The sequence below is a fragment of the Pristiophorus japonicus genome, chromosome 23 (assembly GCF_044704955.1).
Source record: "Pristiophorus japonicus isolate sPriJap1 chromosome 23, sPriJap1.hap1, whole genome shotgun sequence".
NCBI lineage: Eukaryota > Metazoa > Chordata > Chondrichthyes > Pristiophoridae > Pristiophorus > Pristiophorus japonicus.
The window spans coordinates 37,662,043-37,679,383 of record NC_091999.1 but is presented as its reverse complement, the minus strand read 5'-3'; the positions used below and the strand labels follow the sequence as shown (position 1 = coordinate 37,679,383).

General features: G+C 44.5%; 1 protein-coding gene across 1 annotated transcript; it reads left to right on the top strand.

Moving 5' to 3' along the window:
* Positions 1-13,231: 13,231 nt before the first annotated feature.
* LOC139235488 (probable G-protein coupled receptor 139) lies at positions 13,232-16,173 on the top strand. Its single transcript, XM_070866577.1, has 2 exons — positions 13,232-13,328; positions 15,275-16,173. Exons 1-2 carry the CDS (start codon positions 13,232-13,234, stop codon positions 16,171-16,173), a joined length of 996 nt encoding a protein of 331 aa, XP_070722678.1.
* Positions 16,174-17,341: the final 1,168 nt, after the last annotated feature.

The following is a 17,341-nucleotide window of genomic DNA, read 5'->3' as shown; positions in this document are numbered from 1 at the left end:
AAGACAGTATGATAATATTGTATTAGACAGTAAAGTTCCTCCGGGCTCATGAATGAAATGGTGAAGACTGTATAAAATGTAATGAGAGGAAATGAGTGAAGATATAAGAGGAAAACAGGAAAGTTACACCTCCAAATAGAAATGTTTCTTCACTCATTGTTCCTGGGCGAATTGTCATAAATCACCTGGGTACAATCTGGTGTTAATGTAAATTCTTGTTAAAGTCAGGGAAGTGTAGGAAATAGCTAAGATTTCTATCTCAGATGTTTGTGTCATGGCCTATACTGAACAATAAGAAAACTGAATTTGATCGCCTGGCCACTACCCGAGACATCGGGACCATGCAGAGGGAGATGAGCAAAGATCTTCAGACACCCCACGATCTTTTGATAAGATCACCTCAAATGGCTTGGATCAGATGTCCCATGTGGCATGATACTGGGATACCGCTGTGTGTGTGTGTGAACGAGTCTCAGGCATGCTCAGTTATCGACAACAGCACAACATGAAATGGCTCATGTGGCTCAGGAGAGTGAGAGAACTTTTTAAACCATCAATGTCGTGACACATTCTCCATGGACAAACCGACTGTGAAATAATCCGGATAGAGTTAAACACACTGCTACCTGTCAGAGGCATTAGAATTAACAGGAGCGAGAATGCTGATCAAATTAGGATTTCCTTACAGCTGGAATGGTCGTCAGTTTCAAGGCCTCCACTAAGTACTGAACAAAGAAAGCTTGTAGAGATGCTAAAAACAAAAAAAGCCAGCCTGTCTCTGTCTGGACAAGGTGGCCATGGCTGTGTACAGATCAGCTACAAGCTGAAGGTGGGAGATAAGGAGGCCAGACCTCTCAGGCTCCATAACAAAACATGGATCCAAGTGAGAGGTGATCTCCAGGAGGAAGCAGAGCACCTCAAATGGGTTAGTTTTGGAATCCTTGATAAACCGAGAAGAGACCCTCAAAAGCATAATTTTGGTGGTAATGGAGAAAGAACCCTAAAGCCTGCTCCTTGGGAAGATTGGGAGACCAGGAAGACTCCCCTGAACCAGGTGGGTTGGGACACATCCTGATCCCAAACACTAAATTAATAGTGTTCACTTAAAGAGTTAGTATCACTCCAGGACAATAAGTAATTCAAGACCATTATAAAATACTTCCAATACAAACTAAAAAGGTAATGACGGCAGGTTATTTTAAAGTAAGAAATGTCGTATGTTGATCAGTAATGTTAACTATTGGTTTGCCAAGTACAAGTGCTGATGGTGATCATCATATGTGGGACTTAAATAAAATGACATCCCACCTCACAAAAAGAACTCGACCGGTCCGATCCAGTAAAAGAAACCACATTTTAATGGACTAGAAGTATCTGAATCAGGAATTGTATGATATAACAATGTGTGTTTTAAATTGTGAATTGAAATCAAAAGATTTAAACATGAGCTTGAATCTATCAACTAGATTATGTGAAGGGAGATATTCACAGTTAATAGACAAAATTGGAAGAGAATTAGTAAAGGATATGTTAGTAAAGAATAGAAAACAGGAACCAAGGGATAAGGAAGATGGGGAACACAAGGAGAATCAGTTTAAATCGCAAGGAAAGTGAGAGCTGACAGGATAGCTCAGAATAGGAGCCACAGCAAGGTTAGCAGGAGTAAACAGAATAGATATAGAAAGTGAATGGGAACACGATGTGGCTTACTGGTGGTATCATGTGTAGCCTCTGTGACATTTATGATGATTGTGGTACAGAAGGGACTAGACAAGAGAGAGAGTAATCAAATCCCTTTGTTTATTCATAAAGGACAACTGAGAAAATGGTTTAGGGGAATAAAGTCATAGGCTTTGATGTGATGCAGCCAATAGGAATGGGGATTTTGTCCCCTAGGGATGGAGAAAGAAGTGAAGATATTAGACCAGTGGGATTGGTCTTGCCTTTGCTAAGGAAAAATGGAAATGAAACGAAACCTTGGCCGCTGTATAGGGTATAACCGTTTGCAAGGGTGGAAGACTGAGTTAGGTCCGATCCATAAACAGTATGAGGAATATCCAAGATATCTGATTAAGAAGGGAGGAACTTGGGTCGCACCAGATATGCAGTGTTGTACTCTGAAAGGGACAACATGGCTGTAGCATTGACGGGGAAGGAGGTAATCTGTATAAAGAATTAGAAGGGGTAGCTGTCGGACAAGTTATAACGAACCGCAGAAGGCTGAAAACCAAGGGTGGGATAGGTGTATTGCCTGAAAAAGAAGCATTACAACTAAAGCGAGAGTGTACCCCAGCGATCGTTAGAGGAAATATACGGCGTATGACCTGAAGCGTGACATGGTAATAACACAGTGAAGCTGGTATTGATCGTGCACAGTGCAAGCAAGAAGGAATTCAAGCTAAAAAGTGGGGTGGGACCCCAGGATCCTAGGAAAACTGGGCAGTGGGATAACATGCTAGCTGAAATAAATGGAAAATTAATAAAAGAAAAGAAAAATGTTGGAAAAGCAAATTGAATTTACAAAGGACAGTTTGTTTTTACCAAAAGATACAAATGTGAACTTGAAAGCTGCAGCAGCTTGAAAGAGAAACAAAGATGTTGAGGAAAATGGACTGGAGGAAGATCATCAAATTACAAAACCTAATTTGAAGAAACGAGATTTAAATTAGCTGTGAAAAAGATATTGGTTTAAATATAAAAACTTACGAGTTAAACCCGACAAAGCTTTGTGCTGAGAAAGAGAATAAACGATGTTTAACTATGGACTGGAGTAAGGTCATCAAAAAATGATTAAGTTCGGATTCAAAAGGGGGAAAAGTAGTAAGCTAGGCGAACTCAGCACAGAAAGAAAAAACTGGGAGTTACAGAATTCTTAAAAAAGATGGACCAACACCGAAGATTAGATTTTGTGCCGAGAGAAATAAAACATAAGATTTGCTCAGTGAATGGAATCGTAAAAAATCCAAACTGCAGGAATGTATATAGATTCCGTGGAAATTGGATTTCTGTAAACTAAACAGAATAGCTATTAAAAATGTGTGGTCTCGCTTTAAATCAATGAAAAACTCGTTGGCAAGTATTTGAATTGGATGTGTAGAGAAATTGGAGTTTAATCTAAAATGCTGCCTTTCCTGATGAGAAGGTTTTATTTTGAAAACTTTACTAATAATTTCTGCTATTTGAACGGATTCCTAATTTCTATCAAGTTTTGAAAGCACAAAGACTTGGGGAAATATTTTCAGATGAATACCCGAAGTCACGTAATGACGTCAGACCTTCTTACAAACCTGTAGTGGAGTTAACCCATTCCATTGACAGCTGTTTTATTTTTAGTGGACATTATTAGTTTGGATTTCTAAATAAAAGAAAGAAGACTCACCCGACAGACAGAGGACATGGTGGGATAGTCAGAATAAAAATAAAACGAAGAAAGCCTATGCAATAATACTTGCCTGCTACAGAGGACAGATAGATACTCAAACATAACAAATTCAAGAGTTAGAAGCTAAGATAAATAAGCTGCAAGAGATAAAGACAGGACCAGACGGATAATGCAGTGCACTATCTCTACAGTGTACCCCACGGTGGGTAAGTGTAGTCCACAACCCCAACCTAACAGTCAATCAGAGAGGGATAATGACTGCAGAGTAGAGGGGCCCCAGCACATGACAATGGCTATTTATCAATGACACGATACGCACCACCACCATTCCCTCCAGCGGATGTAGAGCAGCCCACATTACCAAACAGGAGGTGCCCCTCAGCCCACAGGAGACAAATTATATTCAATAAGTTACCAACCACAAAAGCAAAATAGTTGAAATACAGAATTCTGACAAAAGTTTGGAGCAGAATATTTTGACGCAAAAGACAGGAAAAAGGGTTGGGGAGTACGGGGAACGAACGTGGATTGAATATAAACAACACTCTGGGGCTGATGACCACAACAGAAACGATGCAGCATTCTTGAAAATGTTTAAGGATAGACTATGAAAGGCACATCAAAAGATAATTAAGTGAGTATTTACCATTGGAGATGATTATGATGAAACTTTGGAATGGGCAGAACATGCAGAGGAGTTAAAGCTAGAACAAAGGGATAAAAGAGCAAAAATAGCACCTACATCAGTAGCAGCCGAGACGAAGGAGGAAGAGACACACTCCCGCGCAACTCACCTGATATGTTTAAACTGCAATCAGGAAGGCAACTTCAGTAGGGATTGCCCGCAGAAAAGCAGAGGTTACGGAAATTCTAAAGGGAGATGTCAAAATTGTGGTAAACTTGGACATTGAGCCAAAGATTGCTGGAGTTATGAGGAAGGCGCAGGAAGGTGAGACCACCAACAGGCAAAGAAGGCAACACCATTAACCAGCGAAGATCTGATGGACATGCTCAGACAGGTACCAGCACCACTGGTACTACTGCCACCACTGCCCCAACCCGAGAACACTCAATAACCAACTTAGATTTGCCCCTGATCCATAGGACCGTCAATTACAAATAGAGGGTGGGGGATACCAGAAAGCAACCCGAAGTGAGATGTTGTTGTTAGAAGTACAGGGGTAATGCTACCTGCTCAGTTTTGGTGCTGTCAGAATACAGAAGACAACATATTGGGCATCGATACATTAAGGGAGATAGGGGTACTGATAGATCCTCAGCATAACCGGATTATTTTGGGGGATAAGCACGAAAACCGAATTAAGTTCGAACACCCGGGACACCAGCAGCAATGAGTGGTCGGAACAACCATAATTCAACCCGAGTGAGAAACAAAGGCTGTATGGGGTAGCGCGTGCCAATTATACCCGACTCTTTGGGCACAATGCAAACAAGATTATGGATTAGCAGAGATATCACCCATCAAAATTCCTGGACCCGAACACAAAGCTCACTGACAGTTCCAATTAACACCCGAAGCTGAGGTAGCGGTCTTCAGATAGTGCAGGAATTAGAGGCGCAATGTGTATTGAAACATATAATAGCCTCCATTAATTCACCAGTGTGGCTGATAAAGAAACCCAAAAGGTCTTACCGATTGACTATCGATTATACCGCTCTGAATAAGGTGACTTCCGGAGAACACCCAATAGTAGCAAATCCGGCCACAGTTATTAATGGCCTGGATCCAGATCATAAGATATTCACCATGCTGGATATAACAAATGGAACTTGGACCATCCCCTTGGACAAAGAGTCTCAAGGAAATGTTGTCTTCACGGTAAAGGGAAAACAATACACATGGGCCAAAGTACCACTGGGATTCAATAACAGCCGGAGCATATTTCATCCAATTTGTCAGGGATTTTGGATCCAGTAGATGCAATGGAAGGAAGGAGCGAAGTAACATATCTGGGATACATAATATTGTAAGGGAAGAGACAGATGCCGGAGGACAGTAAGGAACAATTCAATCAATCCCCAGACCAGGAACCGTGAAAGGGGTCAGGCAGGTACAAGGGCTATTCAACTGCTGCAGAAATGTTATTCCCGAATATGGCAAGGTGGCCTAACCTATACAGAAACAGGTCACAGGGTGGCAACCCTCCTAAGAGCCAGTAAACTGGGGCCTAGATCAAGAAACTGCATGTGTGTGGTTAAAACAAACTCTCACAAGTGCTCCAGCCCTGGGACGACCAGACCAGAATAGGCCCTTTCACGTCTATACCTACCACATTAACCATCATTATAACGCGGTAGTGATTCAATTACATGGAGACAGGCATAGACCGTGGCATATTACTCAGATAAACCGCAACCTGTAGCTGCAGGACTGTCCAGGTGCGTTGCTGCCCTCGACTGTGCGGCTTGGGCCATCAGAGTTAACGAACCAATAATAATGTCAGGATGCATTATTCTACAAACCCAGCGTACCTTAGTAGAATTACTTAACAATGGAAGGCTAAAAATGTATTCGATGCACAAATGGCGAGGTGCTAAATAATGCTCTCCCGCCACCCCCCACCCCCCGCCCCGCCCCACCCAACGGGACGGTAACAATAATAAAAGACGCCTGCCGGGTGGATCATTACAGAGGGAGAGGAGCATCATTGTAGCACAACAGAAGATGAGGGAAGTAGTCAGGCAAGTGAAACCCTGCTTGAGGAGGCAGACATGGATCTATATGTAGATGAGTTTCGGCGCTATATCAATGGGACACCACAGACAGGATGGGTCGTGGTAGATCGCAGCGGTCAGGTCAAAGGGGAAGGACGGTTAGAAGATAATCTATCAGCTCAAGTGGTTGAATTAGTGGTTCTCACTGAGGCTCTGAGGCTTGCTGGGGGAAAATGAGTAAATATCTATACAGACAGTCGATATGCTTTCGGAGTAGAGCATGATTATATGATAGCCTGGAGCAGACGGTGATACACGACCTGAGGAGGAGGACCGATTAAACATGAGGAGATTGGGAAACATCTAGTGGAAGCCTCCTTCCTATCCCAGGAGTGTGCAATAATAAAGATCAAAGCACACGTAAAAAATAATGATCAGTATGAACAGGGGAATGCATGGACAGATGAAGCAGCCAAGCGAGTGGCAGGTACACTGGCCGGGGAAGCCCAAGGCAGAGCATGTACAATCGGGCCTGAGGAAGTAAATATGCTTGAGGTACAGGGAGAGGCCACTCCGCAGGAACAGGAGGAGTGGAAGCAGAGAGGGCCCAACAAGGGACCGACGGGATATGGAGAAAAGATGGGAATGTGGTGGCCCCGGAATGCATCCAGGGGAGCCTATTAAATTTATACCACGGGTATGTCCATACAGGTAGAACCAACATGATAAGCTTGATGTCCAGATGCTGGTGATGGATTTAGAGAACGACACTAAGAAACAGAAGTTCCAAACACCCCAAATAGGCAGTCAAGAGATTACCCCCGAGAGGTTCGGGATCGCATCCAAATGGATCGGTCTCTATCAGGTAATCATGGTAAGTTATGGTACTTATAAGGAGTATCGGCAAGTGGAAACTCTGGACCCAGTTAAAAAAGCATGGTCACTAACTAACCAGTGACGACCGGAAAATATTGCTTTTTGCAGGACTCGAGAGCTCGTGGAAATAACGTGGAGTAACGCAGCCTCATATCAGGGACAACAGACTAAGGGATGGCAAGGCCTGTATTACAGGGACTTGGGCGACATTAGTTTAATAAAACATCAAACACACTGATGGTGTCGGACGGAGCAAAGTAGAGTTAAATAACGGGCATAAAACAACGTTACAAGGAAACGAAACAACATTGGGAATGGGTCAATAATATAGAACCATAATTAGTGGGAATAAGACCGCGGTGTGTTTTTAATCAGGAGGGACAAACATACTGCACCCGGGGAAGGGGGTGCAGATTTCACTCAACATCTATGAATGGTGGTGGGGGGATATCTCCAGAGATAGACCCACCAACACGGCCCCATCCACTAGTTTAGCAACAGTGAGCACTACCAGGGTCTCGACCATCACACCCCCAGCGCCACAAACCTGTCCAACTGTGAACACTGGGGCAAAAGAGAAATTGATAAGGCAGACCAAGGATAAGATACACTTCAGGGTACGTCAGCGAATAATTACTGTATTCCTAAAATTAAACAATATAGCTACCCCAACATCTGCGGGTTAAACAGTATAAGCCTGTATAGAAACCTGATCCTTCGAGCACTAAAGGCGCTGAATCCAAAACCATGAAGTTTATTGTCGAAAGAGGGTCAGGTAAAAAACGGGACAGGGGAAAAAGAGGGATACTAGAAATGGTACACGGTGGGATACGTTGCGGGAGTTGCAACCTATAGAGCCAGACACGATAGATGATCGAGTTAATGCCCAAACACAAACCTTACAGGGATTGCTGGAAAGGGATGAGGATCATGAAAAGTTGCAGACACAACTGGGTAATGGCGCAGAAAGGGAATTATTAAAGTGGCCCACACATTGCGAGACCACGCCAGAAATATAAATGAATAGAGCAGAAACGAACTTAAGTAAAACCATACAGACAGAACTATTATGTATAGGATATGGAGTATGGTTGCTGAATGGAATACAACATAACATTGAAAAGCTTCAGAATGGAAAGGTGCCGGATTGGATAACACTCGATATATTTACCAACTGGACCTTAGACAAAAACATGACTCATGCCTGCGAGGTGCAGAGAAACAGTCATGCTTGGGTCCCAAAGGCCAGCTGTGTTACCGCACATTAAATAGATTTTTTATTATCTATAGGACAGTATGATGTGACAATGGTTGATACTCTACATCAAACAATGTAGGAGTAAAAAGGAATCAAACTCGCGTGTGGTATGATGACAAACCAGAAATGTAACTGAGGAGAACAACAGTACTAAGAGTCTCAGCATATATAGATTGTTATAAAAATAACCAAGTTGCTTTATGTCGAGATCCACTACGAATGATCAAATATGACTGTGGATATAAGCAAGTGGACGGGTGCACCTTGAGCATCACCCCCACTAACACAGGACTACTAAATTATCGCTGTTTCACGAGGATATGGAGATTGATGTGTGACCACCACGGCAACTGAAATGAAGAAAGGAACACGTCATGCACCATTATGGATATTGACTTCTGCTTTACTCCACTTGACGAGACAGATATAAATGGGTTTATTACAACCCCTGAGCTAAAGGAGGAATGATCGACGGGGCAATGATGGACATTACCTGAGGAGGTTATGCGAAGGCCATCGGACAACAAGGAAAACCAATACTCCAACTGAACGAGAAACAAACTGGACTGAATTGGACGCCATTCGACAACATAGAGGATACCCCAGGCAGGGCAGAAATTCGGTAGAATAGAGAAGACCCCAAGTGGAGGAAAAATAGAAGAAAGAGAGGATACCCCAGGCGGGGCATAATTCGAACACCGAGAAAGTATTGGCTAGAAAGGACTTATACACGAACTATGCTGGACTCAATGTACTGGTTGTAGTGCAAGGGAACTCACCTTGCTAGTATTATCCTTTAAAAAGCTGTAACCGACGTAAGAGGCAGGCCCTAGTCCGTACTATGGACAAAACATTGAAGAAAGGGAAATCAGACAGTCCGGCAGAAAGGACTTACATAGTATAACCTTGATGGGAAAACCAACAGATAGGTCCAGGAGCTCGGGAAGTAGCACTACCCAAGTAAAAGGTCACCCCTGGAAGCTCACCCATGTGGAATTAATTGCGAAATGGCCTATCTTGGGCATATAGCCAAGGGCCATTAGGGGGAATTGTAAAGGATAAATAATAAGGTTGTAGATATGGGGTCAGAATTATGCTGAAGGTTGTGAACTTATCAATTACCTATGTATGTAACACTTGCTTATAAAGGTGTAACACACTTATACGCAGTATATTATAGCTTAACCTTAGCCAAAATCAGCAGTTTTCTTTACAAGTCCCTGAGAAGAGATAAAGGAGCCAGGACAACCATACCAGGCATCGGATAGACTGGGATAGAGGGCAAAATGGAACAAAACAAAGATGAGAGATGGGCAGTTTCATGTACCACTCAGAGCCCATCTGATAAGAGTCAACAAATCAATGTAACTTCGCTAATAGCAATAGACCTATCGATGATTTTTCAGGAGGAAAGCTCCTCTCCAACACCTGTATAAATTATGCTTGAAAACCCCTCTATTTCAGAGGTTCCAAGATTGAACCTTCCCGTGCATTGCTCGGAATAAAACCAATAAACCTGAGGTTTCGTTTGTTTACTTCCTTGGTCGTTATACAGTGGGAAGCTGGGCGAGGTGTCGTTTAACTACATCAGTTAGTCCACCTTAAAGGAGAGAAGCCTCCTGTTTACCCCAACACCTCCCCTCCTCACCCCTCCGCTCTCCTCTCTTCTCTCCTCACATCTCTTCTATGCTCGTCTCCTCTCCTCTCCCCTGCCTTCTCCCCTCCTCTACTCTATTCTCCTCTCCTACCCTCGCCCCTACCCTCTCCTGTCCCCTGCCCAGTCCTCTCCTCTAATCCCCTCCCCTCTTCACTCCAATTTCCTCTCCTCTCCTCTCATCACATCTACTCTCCATTCCTCTACTCTCCCCTGCTCTGCTTTCTTCTCACCTCTCCTCTCCTACACTCACGTCCCCTCCCTGCTCATCTCTACCCTCCTCTCTCCGCTCGTCCCTCTTTTCCTCCCCTCTCCACAACTCTCCTCCTCTCGCCTCCCCTCTCCTCCACGCTCCTCTCATCTCCTCTCTCCTCTGCTCACCTCCTTTTCCTTTCATCTTCTCTCCTCCTCTCCCCTCTCCTCCTCTATCCTCTCCACTCGGCTCATCCCTTCTCCCATCTCCTCCTCTCTCCTCTCCACTTCTCTCCTCACCTGTTTTCCCGTTCTCTCCTCTCTCCTCTCCCATCTCCCCGCCTTTACACAACTCTCCTCCCCTTTCAGCTGTTCTCCTCAACTCTCTTATGTCTTCATTTTCTCCCCTCTCGCCTACCTTCTCCATGCCTCTATTCCATTCTCCCCTCACCCGACCCTCTTCTCCTCCCCTTTCCTCTCCTCCATTCTCCTCTCATCTCCTCTGCTCTCTCATTTCCAATCATCTCCTCTCCTCCCCTATCCTCTCCTCCCCCCTGTTTTCAAGTCGCTTCTATCTCTACTCTCCTCTCCACTCCAATCATCTCTACTCCGCTCCCCTAAATTCTCCCCTCTTCTCCTCTCCCCTCCGTCTCACCTCTTCTCCCCTTTCATTTTAACTCCTCTCCTCAACTTGTGTCCTCTGATGTTCTCCCCTCTCTTCTCCTTCCCGCTCCTCTCGTTCCCTCTGCTCTCCTGTACCCTCTCCACTCCTCTCTTCTCCACTCCTCTCCTTGCCCTCCTACCCTCTCCTCCCATCTGCTCTCCTTTCCTCTACCCTCTTTTCACCTCCTCCTCTCATTCATTGTCTTCTCTCTCCTCTCCTCTCCCCTAACTTCACCACCCCTCTTTTCCATTCACCTCTACTCACCTCTCCACTACCCACTCTTCTTTCCTCTCCTGCCCTCTTTTCTACTCTCCTCTCTTGTCCCATGTCTCATCCTCTCCTCTCCTCTAATCCACTACCCTCCTCTCTCCTTTTCTTCTTTTCTCTCCTCTCCTCTCATCTCCTCTACTCTCCTCTCCGTTGCTCGACTCTCCACAGCTCTTCTCCCCTCCATTCTCCTCCCCACTTCCCCTCTCTTCTCCCCTCTCCTCCCCTCCCTTCTCATCTCTTCTCGCCCCTGTTCTCCCTACTCTCTTCCTCTCTTCTCCTCTGATGGTCTCTCCTCTACTCTCCCGCCGCCCTTCCCCTCTCCTCTGCTCTACTCTCCTTCCCTCGCATCCTCTCTCCCCTCTCCACTTCACTCCATTCCTCCCTTCTGCGTTCCGCTCCTCTCCCCCTCTCCCCTCTCATCTCTCTTCTCTCCCCTACCTTCTCCCCACCTCTATTCCACTCTCCTCTCCTACCATCTCCCCTACACTCTCATCTCCATTCCCCTCCTCTTCTCTCTTCCCCTCTCCTATCTTCTCCTCTGCCCTCTTTTCTCCTCTCTTGTCCTCTCCTTACCTCTTATCAACTCTCCTCTCCATTCCTCTACTCATCTCTGCTCTGCTCTCCTCTCTACTTCCCCTCTCCTCTATCCTCTCCTCCACTAAACCCTCCTCCCCTTCCTGCTCATCTTCTCTCTTTCCTCCTCCAACCTCTCCTCTCACCTCCTATCCTCTACTCTGCTCTGCTGTCTTCTCCACTCAACGCATCTCCTCCCCTCACCTCTGCTCTCCTATTCCCCTCCTCTCCTCTCCTCCACACTCATCTCCTCTCGCCTACTCCCCTCCCGCCTCCTGTCCTCTCTCTTCTCCCCTCCTCACCTCTCTTCTCCTTTCATCGCCTTTCGTCACCTCCAGTCTCTACATTCCATGCTCTGAGGAAAATAAACGATAGCATGGCGTGTGACTATCTGTATGGCATAGGTCGCCATGAATCCTTACTGACCATTGTATTAACAGCACACATGTATCCTTACTGACCATTGTATTATCTGTCCCCATGTACCCTTACTGACCAATATGTTATCTGCCCCCATATGCCCTTACGGACCACTGTATTATCTGTCCCCATGAACCCTTACTGACCAATATATTATATGCCCCATGTCCCCTTACTGACCACTGTATTATCTGTCCCCATGTATCCTTACTGACCTCTGTATTATCTGTCCACATGTATCCTTACTCAACATTATATTAACAGTCACCATGTACCCTTACTGACCATTTTATTATCCTTCCCAATGTACCCTTACTGACCATTGTATTATCTGTCCCCATGTATCCTAATTGACGACTGTATTATCCATCCGCATGTACACTTAGTGACCACTGTATTATCAGTCCCATGTATCCTTACTCGCCATTATATTAACAGTCACCATGTACCCTTACTGACCATTGTATTATCAGTCCCCATGTACCCTTACTGACCACTGTATTATCAGTGCTCATGTACCTTCACTGACCACTGTATTGTCCTCCTCATGTACCCTTACTGACCATTGTATTATCAGTGCTCATGTACCTTCACTGACCACTGTATTATCCTCCCCATGTACCCTTACTGACCATTGTATTATCAGTCCCCATGTACCCTTACTGACCATTGTATTATCAGTCCCCATGTATCCTTACTGATCATTGTGTGATCAGTAGTCATATATCTTTACTGACCACTGTATTATCAGTCCCCATGTATCCTTAATTAGCACTGTACTGTCAGTCCCCATGCATGTTACTGACCTTTACTTAGCCTGCATCTATCCTTCCATTTGTTTTATTTCACTTGTGTTACCCCGAGAAGTGAATTTAAAATCTGAAATTACAGAGTTATTTTACATCTCAGTAATAATAGAAACTCCCTAAATGAAAGTTGCTCCCTTCATATGCATGCTGTGATTCTGTGGAATTAACTATTTCTGCTTTTACAAATAGTGCTTGGTTTTGGATAAAGTTATTTGATCTCAAAGCCACGTTGCATTTAAGATATTTTGCAATTGAAAGTGATGCAAAGAAAAGGTTCGGACAACTTGTTTATTCTGTGACTGTGAATAATATCCTTCAGTGTGCAGTTTAATTGTCTCACTGGAGAGTTCACTCAGGCTATAAATAGGGATTTTTTTTTCAGCCTGCATAGCAATGTTTGACTGAAGTTGTTGTCTAAAACGAACAGCGCTCATTGGAGGTCACAGAAAGTCAAATCATGTTCTGGGAGATTCCAACTGAGCTTTGGATCCTGTGGGCATTTTTAAAAGTGGAACGTATTTATTACCCGCTCCTCGCTGCTGTTGGTGTTCCTGGTGAGTCCTTCATCTGCAATTAATTATGTAACCCATGTTTCTCTGTATTTTCTGTCCTTGTCCTTTAGTTCTACTTATTAATTGTATTCAATTTCAACCTCTTGTTCTGAGTCTGTCAATGAAAAGAGGTTTATGTCATGTAATGTTTGATCATTTGTTAATTTGCTGCTCCCAGTTCAATGAACAGTATGTTGTTTTCACAATTTAAACCTGTTTTCTGTGTCTGGCAATGCACGGAAGTTTCTGTCATGTAATGTTTGATAATTTGCTGATTCGCTGATCCCAGTTCAATGAACAGTATGTTGTTTTCACAATTTAAACCTCTTGTTCTGTGTCTGGCAATGCACGGAAGTTTCTGTCATATTATGTTTGATCATTTGCTGACTCGCTGCTCCCAGTTCAATAAACAGTGTGTTGTTTCCGCAACTTGTTTCCAGTGATAGTGGTTTACAGGATTTGACAGAAATTTGATTTTATTGACACAGATATGTTAGTGAACGATTAGATTATTGAACAGCTTGCAGTCAGCTTTCTGCACTGATGCCCAGTGTTGGATAATAAATATGTGTTCAGCGGTAATACGTGTTTTAAGGACCGCTGGTTATTGTTAATGACACTGCTCTGTGGAAATCAGCGTTGAGAGACCCTTCACAAATACATTGAGATATGAGACATTATCCACTAATGATTCAGCTATAGAGAGTTGTCGTAATTTCCACTGCCTCCCGCTCTGCCTCACAGTCACTAATTCCAGATGGTCAGGACAGGGTTAAAACTGCAATACGGACTCATTAAAATGTTTATTCAGTTGTGCTTGAATTGATTTATTTCCCTTGTTCAGCCACAGTTCAGGAGATCTCGGTGTGGGCCGCACGGTAGCAACTATTCAAAATGTAGCACTATATTGTGAAATATTTTGATATTTCCAGTCTCAAACTCTCTCTGTCAACTGGAAGTCTGTAACTTTCTCATACCAGGTGAAAGGCAGCAGGTTGACATGGTTCCAGCTGTAAACAGACACGTTCGAAAATCCTCTGTGACATCATACAACATGGGTCATCATTAGTCTATTGTAAAGTGACAGTCCCTTCTTTAAAGATTATTTGCAATATTCTTGGAAAGTCAGCTTAAGCCAGTTACAAAGTGTACTTTCAATACAATGGTTGGAAAGGTTCAGATTTCGATACATAATGCAATTCAAGTCATCTTCTTCAGCCTTTGACACAACCGCCATAATCTCGCCAAAGACTCCATTCCCCTCTCTGGCAACAAATTTCATTCCCCACCTTGGCCACAGACTCCATTCCCCTCCCTGTACAGACTCCATTCCTTTTCTTGGCCACAGACTCCATTCCTCCCTTGGCCCACAACTCCATTCTCCTCCCTGGACACAGATTCCATTCCCCTCGCTGTCCCCAGACTACATTCCCATCCCTGGACAATGACTCTATTCCCCGCAATGGACACAGGTTGTTGACAAACTCGCGGCTTCTTGTGCTGAATTATTGCTCACTCTGACTTGGATATGCCGTTATATATTAGTCTCATTCAGCGCTTTAAAATCCCGGCAAAAGTCCAACACATTAATTCTTTCAGTCATGACCCAGCACCCACACATCACATCCACCGCTTCACTCACTCCCTGTCACAACACCCAAACATCCCATACACTGGTACATTCAGTCCAGAGCCAACACCCACACGTCCCATCCATTGGTACATTCAGTCCTTGTCCCGACACCCACACGTCCCATATATTGGTTATTTCAGTAACTGTGCCAAACATCACACGTCCCATCCGCTGGTGTAATCAGTCCTGACCCAAACACCACACGTCCCATTGGCTGGTTCATTTAATCCTGACACATTTCACACATAATTCTTTGAGACAGCTGATGATGCTCTCAATCTGAAATATAAATTCCCTGTTTTTCTCTTTCTTGCAGTGAACTTAGTGACAATAATGATCCTGTCTCGAGGAAGGTGCGGTCTCTCCAAGTGTGTCAGCCGTTACCTGGTGGCAATGGCAGCGGCGGATCTACTGGTCGTTATCCTCGACCTGATATCCAGGCAGATTCCTATTCTTTATTGGACCGCGTTTGAGTTCATGTGGAAGATTAATGTTTGTAATATCCATGCCATCCTGCTTTACGCAGTCACGGACTGTTCCGTCTGGTTCACAGTTGCTTTTACCTTTGATCGATGTATAGCCATTTGTTGTCAGAAGCTCAAAACCAAATATTGCACCGAGAAAACGGCGACTGTGGTTGTGGGAACAGTGAATGCGCTGTTCTGTGTAAAGAACACTTTCTGGTACTTTATGTATGGAGGTGTGTATCATATTTCCAATAGTCCCTGGTTTTGTATTGTTAGATGGGAAGTCTCTGAGTCACTATCATGGGCAGTTATTGAATTCCTTCATTATATTATAACACCGTTTATTCCATTTGTTCTGATCCTTCTGCTCAATACTTTAACTGTCAGACACGTTTTAGTGTCGAGCAGAGCCCGCAGGAGACTCCGGGCCCACAGCAGTGGGGAGAGTCCCAGTGACCCAGAGATGGAGAAGCGAAGGAAATCCATCATTTTACTGTTTGTTATATCCGGCAATTTTATCCTGTTATGGGCAGTGTTTCTGTTATATTCTGTGGTTGAACGATTGTATTTGTTAAACTTTATTCGTGTATATCTACCTGAATATGTACAGGAAATGGGATTTATGCTTCAGCTCCTGAGTTGCTGCACCAACACATGTATTTATGCCGTGACCCAGACGAAATTCAGAGAGGAGTTGAAGAATGTGGTGAAATATCCCTTCACTGTAATTGTTAAATGCATTAAATAATAAGAATCACACAATGTGTTGGGCGTGTATTCTGCCCAATCCGCTCATCTCTGTGATACACACACAGTGAGGCCTGTTTTCATCTTTCACCGCGCGGATTCAGCGACTAACAAAAATGATAGAGGTGGGGAAGTCCACGGAGATCAGTCCCGCTGGACTCCTGCAGGTTTTATCCCCACTAAGACGTCTGCTGCGGCCTGGGATGGGTTTATAAAGCTCCCGACCGCCAGGCTCGTGTCGGATGAGTTTACCCAAAGGGAGCGGCGCGGGGAAGGTGGCTCTGTTACTTTTCAGTCCACGGGCGGGCCGCTCAGTCCCCAGCACTCCCAGGGACAGCTGGGGGGAAATGGCCTGGGACCAAACAACAGCCAGGGAGGGAAGGTTTCAAAGGCTCAAAGGTCAGTGCTTTCATCCTTTTGCAGGCTCCTTGTGTTTTTCTCTCAGTGGGGTTTAACCTGTGCAGCCCCAGCGCCTGGTGATAGCGGCGTATCCTTGTTTCAGATAATCTACCTTTGGGATTAAAGGGTCTCCTGCAGACAGAGTATATCCCAGTAACATTCACCACTGTAACGTTCCTTTGTAAGTTTGCCTCAACAATGAGATGATCTGCAGGATGAAATGTTCCCCGCACACACTTGACACACATTAAACTCAGCTCCTCCTCACTCTCTGTAAAATCTCCCAGCTCAACATAGCCCATAATATGCAGTGTTCAGGGAGGGGGGTAATGAGCTTTGTTGCTAGGTATTGCAGTATGTGTGATATTATAAAGCGGGGAAACTCGCATGACGCTGTGCCTGAGTATTGTGACATCAGAGACCTGCCCTTCTGACCACGCCCTGGTCTGTGGTTGACCCAGAATCGCATTTCAGACATCCCATATCTTTCACACATCATCTTACATAGAGTTACTTAATATCTGCAGCACAGAAATAGGCCATTCGATGCTCGCGGCTGCAAACTGGTCTGAGGCGGTTCCCCTGAGGTTTCCCTGGGGGTGCTGGAAGTTAGCAGCCCGTCTGCCTGTGGACTGCAAATTTACAGAGCGACCTTCCCCACCCCGACCCTTTCGGCCCAGCAGAGCATGTCAGAGCTTACTCTATCACCACATCCTGATCTTAAACAGAGTGCACAAAGAGAGTGGTAAACTTGGGAACGTAGAGAAATT

Bases quoted from the DNA above. Each gene is read 5' to 3' on its own strand.
- LOC139235488 (XM_070866577.1), top strand. From the start codon at position 13,232: ATGTTCTGGGAGATTCCAACTGAGCTTTGGATCCTGTGGGCATTTTTA. The intron at 13,329-15,274 runs GTGAGTCCTTCA...TCTTTCTTGCAG, and splicing joins CGCTGCTGTTGGTGTTCCTG to TGAACTTAGTGACAATAATG.